The sequence below is a fragment of the Xylocopa sonorina genome, chromosome 1 (assembly GCF_050948175.1).
Source record: "Xylocopa sonorina isolate GNS202 chromosome 1, iyXylSono1_principal, whole genome shotgun sequence".
NCBI lineage: Eukaryota > Metazoa > Arthropoda > Insecta > Hymenoptera > Apidae > Xylocopa > Xylocopa sonorina.
Window position 1 is genome coordinate 1,940,489 of NC_135193.1, and position 18,145 is coordinate 1,958,633.

The 18,145-nt window shown below is 38.7% G+C and overlaps 2 protein-coding genes across 2 annotated transcripts in view; one reads left to right on the forward strand and one right to left on the reverse strand.

Moving 5' to 3' along the window:
- Alars (alanine--tRNA ligase, cytoplasmic) overlaps positions 1-18,145 on the reverse strand; it is a 100,340-nt gene that overhangs the window by 71,504 nt on the left and 10,691 nt on the right. The window lies entirely within an intron of this gene.
- Positions 1,606-18,145, forward strand: part of Ptp36e (protein tyrosine phosphatase 36E) — a 61,267-nt gene continuing 44,727 nt past the window's right edge. The window contains exons 1-2 of the mRNA XM_076908296.1: positions 1,606-1,978; positions 11,650-11,917. Of these exons, the coding sequence (XP_076764411.1) occupies positions 11,653-11,917 (265 nt within the window). The 5' untranslated portion in view covers positions 1,606-1,978; positions 11,650-11,652. The remainder of the gene's footprint in view (positions 1,979-11,649; positions 11,918-18,145) is intronic.

Sequence of the window (18,145 nt, forward strand, 5' to 3'; positions counted from 1 at the left end):
TTCCATAATAGGCATGTATATTTAGAAATTTCTTTTCAGGACACTTGGAGCTGCAGTATTAAAAAAAAAATAAAAATAAAAAAATCAACTTTGGCCTGGTACGTGAGGGTATGGTAGAAATATCGAGCCAATGGTAATATTCAATCTCTATAGCTAGAGATTTTCCAAAGGAAAAACGCGAAAGTGGTAACAATTCCAATAAATGAGAGCTTTAAAGTATCATCGGCATTTCCTTTTTATTTCAGGTCCAGAATGTAACGCGATTACCTTTCCTCTTTCAACGTTCAAAGGATTGCGCGACAAATTCCTTTTCGAAACTTAAAGGCCAGTGTATTTTCGCGGAGTCAACTTGAAAAATATTGATACAAATATTTTCCGTTAGACTCAAATGTATCTATAAAATTCTAATATCGAATAGACGATAATTAGAATTACAATATCAGAGTGAACACGTAGACAGGGGCGCGCGCGCGCGCATACTCATACATGCACATACGGCATACAAATAATTGGAATTACAATATAAGACTTGAATGCAGCAATCTGTATGAACACTCCTTACTATTCTGCTCTCTTTATCTTAAATTTCTATTAATTATTAAATTCGAGCAATGTTAAAAAACGCGCTTTCCAATACGTCGGGAACAATTGTTCATTCTAATTGTCTTACAAACACTTCGATTAATTTAAAAAGGTAATTCTTTTCATGGATATCCAAAACGTTACTTAAAAGGATTAAACTAAGCAGGTCAATATAGCAGATGGTATATACTCGAATTGTTGCAGCCGAGAAATTTTCCAATGTCGAGCAGTAGCTGCACCAGGCCCGGTTTCTATCTTTCGACTCGCGAAGAATCGCGATCAGGACCACGCCCTCGGCAAAGAAGTGACGCCGACGCCGACGCCGACGCCGACGCCACGGTCCCCACCCCATCGCCTGGACGTTCCCCTTACCCGGCGCGACGTGCACGCGCCACCAAGCAACGTTTCTCTCTCTCTCTCTCCCTCTCTCGCCGCTCCCCACTGTTCGGCTGAGGCGCCTCCACCCCCTAACAGGGCAGCCTGATGGCCCCAGGATCTCGTCAGAGCGACTCGACTCATCGTCGACGGGTGACTTGTCGCGTGTCGCCCAGTCTCTCACCGACCTCGCGCCCGTCAACGTTGCCGCCGTTGTCTTTTGTGCCGCCGTCGTCGCCGTCGTCGTCGCCGTCGTCGTCGCCGTCGTCGTCGTCGTCGTCGTCGTCGTCGCCGCCGCCGCCGTCGTCGTCGTCGTCGTCGTCGTCGTCGTCGTCGCACCGCCGTCGCCGTCGTCGTCGTCGCCGTCGTCGTGCTGGTAGTGTTACAAGTGCTGTTCACTACGGTGTCAGGCCGCGTGCATTTGCCTGGCGGTGAATCGTCGCTACTCAATTCATAGATCGGTCGTCGTCCGGCACTTGTGTGCGCCTTTTTTTCTCGTTCTCGTCGCTATCAAAGCAACACCCCCACCGTACGGTATACCTGTACGAGTACACGCCGTCTATATCGCGCTTGTCTCGTTGTATTCTGCACGTACGCACAGTCGTCTGTATTTGTGTCCCTGTGTGTCTGTGCATACGTATATACGTGATCGTGTGGAGAAGTTCCATGAGAAGTTAGCGAAGATCAAACGGAATCGAGCGAGATTTATTGTGGATCGATGAGACCGGCGTACAGGCGTGAAGTTGCCGGAAGCTGACCGCCGATATATAAAGTGAACTCGGTTTGTTGTTCCGTCCCGTGTCGACCCTGCGCTCGATTAACTGGCGCGGATCTCTGTTTATCTCGATTCCGATCGATCGCGCGTCACGGGATATCGGGAGGTGTCAACTGTTCATTGTTGCCGTGTGTGGGTGCGCGTCTGCCGTCTGTACACACGCCGCCGTTCGGCTAGGAGGATCGCGTGGGGAAGCTGCTTTTACCGGTCGAGGTGTTCATACTTTTGGCGAATCTATTTATCGAGGTATGTTGTAATTTTCTTGTCGTTCTTCTCTATGAACGTTCCAGGGGTATTTGTACGAGAGAGAGTTCGACGGAATGTATACGCGACTTGCGTTAAGCTGCTACTGGATCACTGACATCGCGATTTGATTTAAATATGTATTCCCGTGGAATTGTTGAATTTATGCGAGGCGTTATGCACACGTGGAACAATAAGTTTGTGTACGGTGGCAACGAATATAAATTGCTCTTTGTAACACGGGAACTTCGAACTTTATCATTTCTATTATTTGGTGAAGGAGCTGATTACTGTATATCGATGTAACACGTTGTTCGACTCCTAATGAATTTTATTGTGAAACTTATCACTTGTAAATTTCAGTTTTATTACTCTTAGTTTTACCGATAATTGCTACGACCGATGCTATCTTTCTTTCGCGACAGATCGTTCGTTGAGCTGTTTTACCGTTATTCATTTGTCTATATATACTATTTTATCAACATCTGGCACACGGCTATAATTATTGTTGTTAACGTCATCGGTGCGCGGCATTGTCAAAGAAAACTGGCTACGTCCGTGCCGCCGTGGTTTCCTCGAAAATATTTCGAGGATGTTTGAAACTTTTGATTTACATCGCTATCCAAATAAGTACGACCAGAATTCCGGAAACGCGAATACGTAGCCGATCGTAAATTCCTGGATAGTAGCGATAGAATGCTCGGTGGAATTTGTAAGCGGTGGACGGTCAAACGGTTTTTCCGTTTGGAGCATCGAGTGTGTCCGAACGGGCTGCGATGTACAATGTACGCAGTTCGTAGCGGGCGTCCAAAAATAAAAAGCTTCATTGTGACCGGTTAGTCGACGCTTATTTTTACACTCTCATTATTTGCCAATACGTTCATTGCGATCTTGAATGTCCATTAAGAAACCGGAAGTGATGCGAGAAATATGGATCGGCGGTACACGTGAACGCGATTATTATGTAAACTTGACCAACTACCAGGTGGTATTTAAAAATGGATGGAAGTCAAGGTATAATGCTTCACAGTAATGAGCATTTTGCTATTATCGATTCTAAAATGAACTTGTGCGTGCAGTTCTATATATATATATATATATATATGTATTGTTTTTATACTTAATTCTATGTTATACAACCTGTTTAAGAAAGATACACGAAGATACGCGATTATCTGACATTTTTCACCGTGTTATTCGACTGGATTCTGTATAATTCTGTTCTGTAATCGTTTCGTTAGACCGGGTGGTTGCAGATGCGCATTGAACGTCGATGTTACGTAGTTGGGGAGTGAAAAAACTGTCCAATTAGTGATGTAACATTCCACGCGAAAAATCCATCATTACGAATCTGTATACATTTCGAGACAGATATACAAATTAGCCTTATTGAGAGATTTAAGCATCGAAGCGTGTATGTACAATCCTTGTTTCGTCAGTCGAACTTTTTCCAATTAATAGAGAAGTATGTGGAGGTGGTGGAGGTATACATATGTGCGTGTCTTGTTAATTATTTTTCGAACAGAGGTCTAGAGTTTTGCGATTGCGACCACATTTCTGGAAGATAGGATTACCTAATAAAATTATAATTTTAAGGATATAAACAAATTTCTATTTAAACTAGACCATGTAGGTTTCATAATTTCCGGTTGAGATCTTCTGCAGAACTATAGTAATACAAAGTAATGATACGAAAGTAATGAACAATTATACCTGTGGGTTTGGCGGTTAACTTGCTTGACTATTAGGTAGCGAAACCATGCGCCTTCATATAGAAGTTTCAACCAAATGCACGAAAGTATTCATTAAAAATATTAGAAGGGGATTCAACGTGTGATCGAAGCATTGATAGGACGCTTAAAAGTAACATTTCATTGGGTTTCACACTTTTGCAGTTTATACAAAGGATAGCCATTTTCTTTCACAGTTCTTTTAATTTATTTCATAATTATTTGAGAGCTTAAGGAATCAAAGTGATTATAAAATGCATGCAGTATACTTTTTTTTATGTTAGCATAGTTATATCATTTTATTTTCTACAAAAATACTTACACTATGTACGAAACATTGTTAAATATCACCTTTGTGAGATATTTTTAAAAAACGTTAAAATCGAGCCATCTAATGGACACCCCATTTTAGAAACAAAAATTTCTGCAACTTCTGCGATGCCTTTTTTCCCGATAGCGATTGTTTATCTTCACACTTGATAATATTTCGTGAAAAAGGTCAACTTTGACGTTGCCCGCGGTAGAAAGTAATGCGAAGGTAGCAGTTTAACGGGGACTCTGATTTCATAAGAGTCAATCGATCTTGTTTCGAAATCACTTTGAGAACACCCATCACTACTCCATAGCGGAGGTCTTCGATAATTTATAGATATGTTTACCGACTGGGAAGGAAATTTACTGCCATAAATTTACCAGTTTATTTACTTGCATCGGCCTCCGGTGTTCAACTGGCGGAACCGTGAAGCATCGCGAATCCACGAGTAGATATGCATATCAAAGACTAGGATGGGCATAATATCTATCGTTGCATAGTTGCCTTTAATTTTTGACCACTTCTATTCCCCGAGTAGAAACGACGTGGGTCGAATTGATCGATCGAGCGAGATAATAAAATTGCACTGTGTAGGTATGGATATATCGATCGCTCGTAATCTATAACTAGACATAAAGTGATAAAAGAAAAGGAATAAAAGAAAAAGTTTAAATGGAAGCATTTACGCGACGAAATTTTGTTCTTGGACACTTAGCGACGATTGAACGTAAATTTTGAAGATACGAATTTTGTGGGGAAAATTTGTTGAGTATTCTTCTGATTAAAATTCCTCACTAATATGAAATCTAGGAGAGGGAGTAGATACTATTAAATCTAAGCTCCTAACTTATCCTAATCAACAATCTGATTCCAACAATACATTCTCTAAAAAAAATCACTCGAACGAAGTTGCAAATAATAAACAGGCAGAAGTGTGGGCAATATTTTCAAGTACATCGTGTGCAATCATCGTCGACAAAATCTTGTTACCAGGAGTGAGAGGTGTAGCCTCGGCGTAGAAGTCAAGACAATGAGGGCTACTTGACACTATTTCTCGAGAAGACCCTTAAGTCAGTTAATACAGATAATTCGAGGGTAACGGTGTAATAGCGGAACGTTCGTGTAAAGCTCTCCGTAGGTAGTTGGAAGATTTATAATAAAAAAAATGTGAGGAACGATCGAAAATATAAGAAATGAGACAGCGACCGAAAAGTAGGAAAAAAAGTAACGAAAGCGCGTCAAACTGTCCCGCGTAAGAGATTACCGCGGGTAGCTCGTAAACTAGAGTCAACGGCTGGCGATAAATTCGTTCTGTGGCATTCTGAATTTTCGCGAATCGGATTAATCTCTACAAAGAGACAAGATTTAAGTCGCTGGGACGCGGTAATTATGTAGAATAATGTGATTATCGAATCCACCAGCAAAAAGAGTGGAGCATTTCGTTTTAACGATAAATGCGTTCATCTTTCTTGTATTTTTGGCAATTTTCCACTTTTAACCATCCTCGATCGGTGTTTGAAATTGTTATTTTTTTTTTAAGGGAAGGATTCCGGCATTGGCGGAGCTTCTTATTTCTCTATCCTTCCCTCGAGAGAGGATCCTAAAGGCGGGAAAGTACTTCTTCACCTCCAGTTGGGGTATTCGAGGGATCCGGCGTGGAAAATTATTCTGAAATTCGACGAGACAGACGTACTTCCTTGGCGTGACTACTTAGAGGGGCAAAGGGCGAACAATATTACCGTAAATTGACGTTTTCAAAATAGATGTACTGGGTCGCAGCAGATCTGAAATTTCTGCTTCTCGCGAGGGTTCGCTTTTTATTTACATCTAGGGATGGGAGACGAATTGGATTTTCGATAAGAGCCTCCGGTTCTTTGCTGTTTTCAAGACTTAAAATTACTGTGCACCTTTTTGTAGAGAAATTCCATTTTTTAACAGAGTTTATTACGTTTGAGGTTTCATGATGCTTTTGTCCAAAGAAATAATTCTGGTTTAAGAGCGGCAACAATTATTCAACCTTTATTTTTCTTAATTAATGGTAATTTTAATAGCTATCTCTCTTTTAAGAAGTTTTGTTGCACTCCGTTGTGAGTTTCCATGCTCAAAGAAAAACTCTCGTCATGTAATAGTGGAAATATTAATTTGTTTGTTCGTTTTCTTATTAAATTAAATAACGGCATTTTGTCCTCGAGTTACCATTCAAAGCAATGCCTGACGCTTTTTCAAGTTAGCATACAAATTTTATCTATTACCGCTTTACAAGCGCATGTTCTAAAGAATTGTAGAAAAAGGAAGGATAAAAGAATGAGGAAAAGTAGATGCAAAAGATCGCCTTTGTTGTAGTTTCTTTTCATTATTTATATTTTGTGACATTTTTACGCGTAATCTCAGTTTGGCACGAAGAAGTTAGAGGTCGATGCTGGTCAATAACCGACCTTCAGCGCTGAAGCTCTTTCTCGCTCTCTCTTTGAGCGCGCGCGCGCTCGCGCCCGTGCTTCTGTGCGAACGCAATTTACAAATAACATTTAAAAATAACTTGCGGGCGTAGCTCCTGAACCTTGAGATCTTTAACTCGCTCTAAACGTCAGTTTTCAACAGACGAACGAGTATTGTTTATGCCCAGCAGATTTTGTTTCGAAATTTGCGAACAAGTCAGAGTTTTCGTAGTTTATTTAAAAAAATTTTATTATTATTGGCTTTTCAAAGAGTTTGACTGAGATTCGAAGGTTCCAATTGTATAGTTTGCGTAAAAATAAATATTAATTGTCGATGGTATTTCAAATTTGGTATCTAATAATTTATTTTGATTTTTTGATCGTATTAAAATTTTACTGTATCCAGAGTATTTTTCAACAAGAATGTATTTGCCTATAACATCGATCATCTGTATATGAAAATGTTCAGTACATTCAGTATTCATATATTATATAACACAACAATGATACATTTTTTAAAGAAATTCCCACTTTTTTTCATTTAAAAACCAATATTTTTTAATACTACAACCTTCCAATGGAATTTAGTGTTAAAAATATTGTTACAAGAAATTCATTTATTTTTCTTTCCAACACGTTTGGAATCGATAGAGTGTTAAAACAATTCTGTGTTCACTTTTAGCTCGATGCAATAGACGCACAGTCGATTCTCGAAATTATTCAAATGTCGATGAATCAAAGAGAGCATGAATGGTTGAAAACTTTTTAAGAAATGTACGATTCAGAGCTGCAGGGATTAAAGTCGACCCTTGAAATCGGTGAAATATTGTATCGAGTGTATCGGAACGATTTTTACGATGTAAGGCACTATGTTTTTAATCCATTGCAGAATATGAAAAGAGCAACAGGGGATAATAGAAGAGCAACGTAAGCTTAGGAAAAGGAGTTTCACTAGAAAGACTTTCCAAATAAACATCCACGGAATCTTAGGATTCTGTTAATTTTTAGACATCTCAGGGAAACTCACTTCTAAGGGTGAATACAAAAATTAAAAAGAGCTTTTGGGCTCTTATATACTCAAATATCTTTAGCTTTTTAAATAGTGTTAAAATTATGCAATTACAGTTATGATTATTACTTTTACACGTTAATATTTATTTCAATGTTTGATTTTTCCTTCAAATTGCAAACCTCCGATAATATTATCCCTCAAGTGACACATCTCCGTCGACATTGTCCCTTAACTACACTTATATATTTTTTATTTACTTTAGTCCTCTGACACATCAAATTAGGTTATGGATCTGGTTTTTTAGTGATTAGTCAATTATTCAATATGTATCAATCTGATCGAAATTATATCATGATCTGGTCTGGTCAGGGTTTAATTGATAAAATCTCTTCAATGCATTAAAAAAATGTTTCGCTTTCGCGTTGTTCAGATTTGATTTTCGCTTGAGGAAAAATGTAACACTATATACGAATAAAATTTGTGTGTTTTTAAATTAACAATCAAAATTGAAAGGGTAATATGTATATAATGTTGCTATAGAAGGCGGTAAGTTTGCATTCAGCAAAAGTTTAGGAACAATCAATTTCCATCCACAAACACGGCTTAGGGGTACGGACAATCATGCTGAAATTAATTAAACTTTCGTTTGGACGATAATTAGGTTGAGACTATGTACGTGGTACACTATAATTAGAGAATAACGGTGCGCCGTTATGTTATCTTTACTACCTGTTTATTCTCAATTGTTCTGTAAACGAGCACGTTGTGTATGTTTAAACGTACTTGGCTAGTGCTCTTAAATGTTCCTGCTAGATTACATTTCACGCGGCAGGCGAGAACTCGATAAGTGATTTTATCGCTGATTATGCGCTTGCTCAATTTAATAATTTATTCAATTAAAACTACCACATATTTCTCGACTATTTTTGGCATAGAGAAATATAAAATGTATATTCGATCGTTTCAATATCTATTTCTGAAAGAATTTAAGATAGGTATCATCGTAAACCTCCTGTCAGAATGTTCTTTCGCTTCCCATTAAAAAGGATTAGCGACGAAAGAGACGCAAAAGTTGAAGTTTTTCGAGAATAGAAAAAAAAAGCGAAACAGGAAATAGAAATTAAGATCTGCCTATCTGACTGTACCCAACTGGCGTTCCACGGTAATAAGCGATAACGTTCCATCTGAAAATATCGCTGGTGACATGCCTTCGATGTTCTAAAAGTGGACAAGATACGCTTAGGAGACGTGGAAAAACGAATGCCTAGAAGTCGAGCGTTTCGAGATTTACGGCCCCCTTTCCATGCCGTAACTAATTAATCGGAAAAATTAGGGGTGAGCGGGTAAGAACGCCAAGTAGCGTTTATAATTAATATGTTTTTAGTTTTTAGTTTCTTTACTTTTTCCATATTCATCTTTCGTGCGTGCGCATGTGTTAGCGTTCACATGACAAATATTGCCAGGATAAAACTGCATTTCAATCCTTTTCCCTAATTTCGAGTACTTAACTTCTGTTTTTCCTTGAACATTTTAGTTTGTTATTAGAACAAGAAATCAGTCTCGGCAAGACGAAACAGTAATACAGTTCCTATCGTTTAAAGAGTAGCGTCTGGATAATGACGAGATGTTTGCCAGAAATGGTCGGTAGCGCTACAGTGAATTCAACCAATTATTGTGCGTCCTCAGCGGCGCATGCGTCCAACGACCACCTTTTGAGCAATATTTTTTTGCGGTCCTCATACCAATCCTAAGTCCAATAGCTAGTAGAGTAACGGTAAAGTTGTTTGGCAGTCTTCTAAAATATGAATACAATACATGTGCAAAGGGTTAAGAACCGCTATGATATATCATACACCAACGTAACGTTACAATTTCTCACTGTCCACTGACTGTCCACTCCAAACGGAAGGGTAAACATTACATGTGTTTATAAAAGTGCATGCTGTTGAAGGTGTGACGATTGGAGGAGTGAGGAATTGTCACGATTCTTGCGTGCAGAATCACCGCGTTACATAACGGTATACCTAGGGATATTTTCGGTGACGGTATAATTCGAAGAAACACAAGACAATCTCAGTATTAGTTAGGCTAAATTTACATTGCACGCGACACGATGCACTCGACTTTTTTTTTCTTAAAATGTACAAGAACGTCGCGGATCCGTGGAACGTGACCGAGTTATTATTCCCTCTGCACCTGTCTCGAGCATGTGTTGAAGCCCGTTCGGAAATTTTGCCCGACGAAAATTAAGCGTAAAGAACGTTCGATTCGGCTGAATTATAATTATCGAAATGGCTGCCGGGTGGTTCTTTGTTTCACTCGAATCGAGCATAAATCAAGTGGGAATCGATTTTCATCGGTTCGCAATTATCGCTCGATCATTGGTAATTAATTCGTCGTTTCGAACGGGAAAAAGGAGATAAACAGGTGAAATTCGTTAGGAACCGAGGGAATTCCATGAGATTCTCGCAAGTTCTTATTTATTATTAGTTCTTATTATTTGACGTTTTATTATTTCATTATTGCGTTCTCTTTGCTTTAATCGAGTTAAGCTCCTTCTCGAAAAGATTATATGATTTTCTTTCTGTTGTACTTGTTACTTTCTGCTAGAATTTAAGAATTTTGTAATTTCATAAAACATGTAGCATATTTAAACTTTGCTTGAATTGTTAGAAGTACGTGGAAGTAGAAGTATTTAAGAGCATTTTAGAATAAAAGTATTTACAGATAAAGTATTTTAGCTAACGAAATCTGTATTAGTATTATAATTTGAAATTGGAATAGGAAAAGTTTCAAAAATTGGTATTTATAATATTAGTCTTATTAATAGTTATAATATTCTCAGTTGAAACATTTTTTTATCTCTCACCGAGAACACAAAGATCAAAAATTCCACAAGTTCTCAATGAATTGTGCTATCTAGTATACCATTAATGAGATTTTAATATTAAATCGTGACAGATTAAATTTTTATAAATGAAGATACTAAAATTCTCTGAAAGTATTTGGTTTTTGCAAGAAATAAAAAGAATGAAACAAAACGAAACTAAAAACCATCATCCAATTTAATAAAAAGCAATTTCGTTCGTATCATTTTCGTAATAGTTTCGAGTGGACTTTGAACTAAAAGCATTTCTGTTACAAATAATGCGTTACTATTCGGTATAGCGACGCCTGTAAGTATATAATGTACGCGCAGTGAGTCCGTTCCTCTCAGTGTTCTGTTTGCCAACTGACCAAACCAGTTGTCTCTATTCTCTGCTACTTTACGCGGCTGTTTGAACGCAGCCCTCATAGTCACTCAAAAGCGTCTCTCTTCTAGTTTTAGAGCAACCGTCCAGCCGGCTATCGGAAATCGACCGCGAAATTTAAATGTATTCGACGATCGATGGCGCGGATCGAGCTGGGATCACCGTATCGGCTGATAGAGGATAGACAATAGACGATTTAGCTCGAAATACGTTACCAAGAACGAGAACTTTCCTGTGAAAGTTCGTGTAACATGCTTTCTGTTTGATTTAGACCAGGCATGTTAAATACGCGGCCCGCCATTCTGGTAACCAATACGTTTATTTAACTTTGTACACATACATACCTCGGAGTTATTCAAATGTACGTACTTTGCGCATGGTAATGAGTGATGAAATGCCAGTGAAATGCTGTGCTTCGTCCATTATTTCCATTTGTTCTTTTGCTTCGTTTCGCGGCCTCCGATTTAATATATAACACTTGAATACAGCTCCCTCGGTAGTTAACGAGTTTGACATGCCCGATTTAAATGTAGATGTGTAAGCAATTCGTATAGCTGGATAATTTTGTGCAAGGGTTCACTGATCCTTACAATTGCTTATTAGTTTCTATGCTTACGAAGTTCAATGGTAGATTGTAATAACAGAAGTTCGGTTAATTGGGTATTCGCAAAATATTTCCAGTTCCTGGAAACTAAGAAGAAATCTCGAGGTAACGCGTAATTGGAGTGACTAACTAACGTTACGTAGAAAACTGTTTTTCGAAGAAATGAACTGTAGCTTATGTATGATAGGGTTCAATATGGAAAATTCTGAACACTGGTGACTAGTAGCATATGGAGATAAGGCTAAGACTCTAAGCAAGTGAATCGGCGTTAGTAGTGTATCATATTTAATTTGCAATTATTACAAAATATTTTCGAATCGGTTTTTCAGAAAATGTCATCGCTGCGGACACAATCGACCGCCGGCGGTGTCGTCGGTCTGAGCAGCGTCGGTTCCGATCGAACCGGTGCAACCTCGACGGCCGCCGGTTCCCATTCCCACTCGCACCGGAAGCACCACCATCACCACAGGAGCAGAAGCGCGCCAAGAGCGCCGGAGAAACCGCCGAGGAAGCGCCATCTTAATCCTGGCCACAGCCTCGCCTCCATTCCCAGCCAGATTAAGCTGTCGATGTTGAATAGCGGCCTCATCTCTTTCGGTGAGTTCTCCTACGATTCACTGTCATTCCCCTTGACTATCGACATCTTTTTTTATCCTACGCGGGGAATCGCTGTCCGCAATTCGTTCGAAGAATCTGATGACTCTGTTTTATCTCTTAATTCGTTTCGAGGAAGCTAACATTCCATTAGATGACGAGTATGTAAGTTTACGATGCGTTTATGGATCCAGACTTTTGCGGGATGATGAAATCGCCAAGTTATGCCGCGTGTAAGATCATTTGATGATAATAAAAGTTGGCCCGTGTGCGTAAATATTTGATGTTCTCCCAATAAAGTTGTAGAAACGTTAAACATCCGTCGTCTAAACTTTATTGGCTCGATATGCAACACGCGAGGCTTCTATAGTTCGTGGAATTTTTTTTACCTTACTTATAAAGTTATTTCGTTGAAATTTAATTCAGATTCGTTTCGACAAGTTCGATTTGTTACGCGAGACTTTTGTCACGGGCGTGAAACGGGTGAACAGCGAATCGAGGCTTTGTTAAGTTCTGAAAGGATTCCTTTTTCTTCGTTACTTCGGACATCAATGCGGGGTAAAGAAGATCCGTAACTTGATTCGATCAAGCACGCCACTTCAGCCAGGCTTTTCGAAGCGTTTTAGATGCTTTTAGCCCGGCTCCTGTAGCCTGCTCGTTTTTCACGTTTCATTTCATACAACGTCTCTGCCCGGCACTCTGAAAATGGAACGCGCAATAAATCAAAGGAAGCAAATTCGATGCGAACTATCGCCTTTTACAACCATACAGATCCTGATTTTCAACGGTTCCTTTCCAATCTGTTCGTACTGTGTGTACGTTCAATTTTATTTGCCGTTAGAGACTTGAAACGTGAACATTAACCATCGACGAAGATTGCTCCCAATAACCAGATACCTGTTTAGAGAAGCAATATTCTACCGCGTGGCAAACGGCTTTCCCGAATCCGTAGAGAGCTCTTAAATTTATTTCTGAGCCTTAACCGACACACCAGGAAGCTTGCGCGACAGGGATTTCGACGTGGTAGCGACAGCATTATAAATAGCAACGCCTTCGAGTCCGACCGAGGATTTTAATTTTTTATGCTGGATTACATGCTTCTTCAGACAGAATTTCAAGGATTTCAGCAACCTTCTGCTGCTTTCCTTCTTTTTCCCCCTATTCCTTCGAGGGAATTAAGAACGCGTCAAAGTCGCTTTCTCGAACTCGCGCTTTTAAAAAGTTGTTCGACTTTTTATTCACCTTTAGTAATATTTTATTAAAGACGGTGGATGATGTTGAGGATTATATAACGTAGAGGTAGCTATTTAATGCAACGTGTGGTTTCTATCATTCGTTAGAAAAAGGCAAATACCTTTAATTTTTAATATATTTGAATTTTTGCGATTACCATAGTTACTTTTCAAGCTTCAAAACACTTTATATATCATCATTTTCCGTGAACGTGTAACAGTTGACAAAGCAAATTAACGGGTAATTAATGGGAAAGGTAGCATTAATATTCGTTGGCTTTAACCAAAAGTTTTACACGTATCTCTGTAAAACCGTTGGTACGCGCGTTGTCTGGATGAGAAATGGTTGGTTTCGGGGTTTGACAGGATTAATAGGAGATCGAGGTATGCGGGTGAATAATAGAAAACGAGTGGGCCGGTTGGTCCGGACGGAATTCAGAGATTAGCAGAACTTGCGGGGCTAAGCCGCCGCGGTATAAGTTCCGTGCTTTATCACTTTTGCTCCACTTGCGCCCGAAAAAGCGTCGGGCTTAATCAGGAGGGATTCGAAACGTTGTCAATGGTACATGATTCTCGCCGTAAGCGTGGTTCCGGGGATTGTAAATCGTCTTCCTCCGTTCGGCTTAATCGAATGCTTGGATCGATAATAAAGCGTACGAACTTTGTCGCGAGTTGTTGCGGGCAAGTATTTGCATCCGATTCTTATGTCTCAGCAGGGGGAATAGTAGATAAATGTTCAGTTAATGTTATGAAATGATTGAAAACTGTTGAGGCGTAAGTGTCGAGACGTAATATTCTGTGTTCAACATCAGAATTATTGTATATAGTTATTTGTTCTATATTTAGAGAAAATGAAAATAAATATTATGTTGGTGTTTGAATATCGGTGTGTTCGCAGTGTGTTCGCTGTTCGTAAAAATTTTCGCGAAAATGTTAAAAATCCTTTTTCTCTTAAACGAGGCTACAGCTACAATTTTGTTATCACTCATTTGTATCTTATTTTTATTTTTGGTATCATCGGTCCTCTTAGAATGTATAGTGGCAATATAGTGCCAGCCACCGTAGTCGACACAGATATTATTACAGTCTGTTTCCGGCACGTCTAACCCTTCTACCAAAGTGCTTTATAACCTCATATTTCATTTGAAGATGCATGCGTATCGTTCAATATGCATTACGCAGTTAGCTGGTTCTGGCAATAGACAGCTGGTTGGATACAAATATATTTAGCATTGCAACTTCCCTTATGAAAAGTTTTATTCGTATTCCGTTTCTGCACATTTTCCGTGATCACTTTGCATCTACGGGCTGTTTCACCAGCTCTATCACGCGGAACTTTCGAAGAAACACCGCCATGCGATACCGGAAGGTTCTTTCTTTTCATCGCACAAATTTTTCAAGAATACAAGTTAGATTGTTAAATATTATAACTCGTACATGCTTTTGTATCTTTACCTGTTAGTTTAATTTAAAATAAATTAATTGGAATATTCATTATTTTCTACTTTTAAGTAAAAACATTTAAACAAAATGTTGTTGCGATGAAAAATGTTGGTATTAGGTATATACGAATAATGTAACGCAAAAAGAAAAGAGATTAAAATTCTAATGCGATGGAATAGCTTTTTCTCAGCAACGCTTCGAAGTTAAAAAATTCAGCTGCGCACAAATTAGTCATCGAATAGCCTGAAGTCTTTCTTTTGACAGGCGGGCGTATTTCACGCTGCAAAACTGACGCTCGTGTTCTAAAATTAAAGGATTGCTCTCTTTTTTCTCTGGCCTGCCTCGTGTCATATTTGCGAACATGATTCCGACGTGATTTCGCCTTCCCGCGTCGTTCTTTTTCCCTCTTTTTTTTTTATAACAAAAATGATTTATCCGAGAAAAATTGTACGCGCTGCGCGACCCCATTCAACGATTTAATTCGCGGTCTCTGTCGCTGCGTTTCTTGCTCTACTTTACATTTCGCTGCATCCTGCTTGGTATTTCTTCCATGTGTTCGTCTACATACCGTATGGTGCATTAGGTTGTACGTTTTTTTTTTTAATATCTCGGAAACTGCGAAATATTTAAGGATGAAATTCCAAATTTATCCACCGTCATTCGTCTACCGTCCTCCGATACCTCTCGAAACTTCATTCTTCCAATTGTTTTGAAAAAAGAACATCTTCTTATAAGAAAGGAAGAATTTGCAACGACGTAGATTTTCCTTTGAAACTTCGTCGTAGGACGATCTCGTTTCTAAATCGAGCGTACAAATCGAGGGTACAAAAGGATCGAGGTTGTCGTCGCACGAGCGAAAAGGATCGAGTTCGTTCACGGGGATCATCCGCGGTCAAATAATTCACGAATGTTTTCCGCCGTTTGAAATATGTAAATTCCTTCAAATGGACCGCAGTTTGATCTCATCGTCGGAACAAGGTTTATTTTGAATAGCATGGAACGATGGATGTGTCTGGTCGGTATCCGGGTTAATTCACTTGGGCTTCAATTTCTATTCTTGAAGCCGCATCCCCTTCTCCGTCTCACGCTACACGCATTCTCGTCTTTCGGATCATTGTTGAATCATTTCCTCGTACCGTGGACGGGGAAAGCGGAAGGGAAGTTCCTCGCCACGAATTCCACTTGCTGAAATAACAGGAAAGCGCCTTCTGAGAACGAAAAATCCGATATTAATGGACATCAAATATGATACCGCTTACGAAACGCTTTTATTTATATACGGTACTGAGTGTGGAAAAGTACCGTAGAATAGAAACAAAATGGTCACTATTATTCTGATTTTTGTATTAAATTTTAAATACAATTAATTAATTTACAATTCACTTTCTACGCAAGAAGATTTTTTTTTAACGAATCATAGAATAAATGTTGTTTAAGCTTTTTAATTGGTAAAACATACTTTTTCTGTTTCTCTTTTGGCTTGAAATTAATTCCATAATTATTTTACCATCGCACAGGAAGGGTAACCTAATCTTATCTCACCTACATGTAACTCAATATACCGTGAACGGTCGAATAATACAAAGAAGAGTATACTTAAGAATCCTGTAATTGTTATTATAAAATTAGTAACTAAAGAGACACAAACGCATGCATAATGTCTTTAATGAAAAAATATACAAATCCATAAATTTATTTTTCGGGAAAGTGTAGGAATTGGAATTTTTAATAAATTACCGTAACGTTCGTTAGGAATAGTAACAAAGACTATGATACATTTAATGTAATATTAATTTTATACGTATGTACATAGCATAGAAAGATTTTAATAGATTCTATGCTGAATTAACCGATGAATTTTTCGTGTACTGCATTATTTATGCGGCGGAAACGAGCTTGTATACGTGCAACATGTAGACGTTTTAGTTAGCGTATTCGTCGCGATCAATATGTACCTTGTTGCTTTTTAATTTCTACTTGTTTCATTTTCATTATCCATTCGTTCATCCATTTGCACGCGCATGTACGACGGTCATCTTTTATAAAAGACATTTCGGTTCCGTACTTGTTTCCATTTATGTTAGAAGTTCGTGTCTGTTTGGCCCAATTTTGCCATTAACTGCAATTTATCTCTCGCGTATCACACGAACGGTATCAATTATAATTATTTTTCCCTCTCGAAGGAGAAAGAATTTTGCAATTTTTGTTCAAACTTTTGTTTAGTTATTCTTTTGCACGGAGTTTTCAAAGATACACATCACAGTTAAAATCTGACCCGAGCACAGGTTCAAGCGGCGAGGCGGATGTATTCACGCAGAATTAATATTCTCTTGCTTTGGATATTTACTTTGCTCATGAATGAAACATTTATCTCGTGTATTATTTCTTCAATCAAGTTCTCCTTTATTTTTTACTGTTTTTCACCGTGCACCGCGACTCGTGCACGCGTCCCCTTTTATATCCGTTCTTCTCATTTAGTCCTCTTGAGTTTCGTGTCGCTGGTGGAAAAACGAAGGGGAAAACAAAGCCTCGTGGATTGCACGAGCCGCGAGAGCGTACGCGAGAAGAGTACTGGTCGAGTAGTGTGAAGTGTTCGAGCAAACTTTCATTTCTGCGCCCTCGTATTTCTCTCCGTAATGAAATACTTTTCGATTTCGAAGGCCGGAAAAATTATTCACAAATGAGGTACGATTTCATCTATTAATAACTTTTCCCGGGTCCGTGAAGAAAATTTCTACTATCTTTCCTTTCCGAAGGAAATTTATATTTCAGTGAACAAGCACGAGCATATCAGAGTGTTCGAGAAGTCGAGTATACAAACATTTGAATACGCAGACATTTCACTTTCCGACTATATGGATGCACGTGTTTTCGAGTATTTGAATAACCAAGTACTCGAGTAGTTAGATATCTAAGTATTTGAGTGACAAACATCCAAAGTACTTTGATACCTAATATGTGAATAGTGTTGTGTCAATCTCAAGTATTAAAATTTCACGATTAGTTAAGTATTCGTGTACACAGTTATTCAAATAAGTAGACAAATTTCTAAGCATACTTACAGACTATCAACTATGCTCTGATATGCAGACTGACTATGCTCAAATTTTTGTCAACGCATAAGCATCCAACCTTTTGAATATTGGAATTCTCGGATGTCTAAACTTATGAAAATTTTATTTTATTTTCCCCTAAGTATCAAAATCTCTGAATGATAGTTTTTTAGCACTCATACAGGGGTACTTAGGGAAGTGTCTAAATTCTTTAATATTTTTATACTCAATCGAGTTATTCGAGTGTTAGATCCAATTCGGCTGTATCGCACGCTGCGCACTATAAAAGGATAATACACCTCGTGTGGATCTTTGCAAAACTGTAGCTCCGATTCCGCGTAGCAATATGCAAAACGGACTTTTAACAAAGGAAGCCATTTTTACGCGAGCTCTGTTCGCCTTGCAGTTTTTAATTACGAATAAACTGAGCGAAATATTAATACGTAGTTGTTCACGGTGCACCTGCGATTTATCAGGGCGGGCGGGAACAAATGAATTGGGCC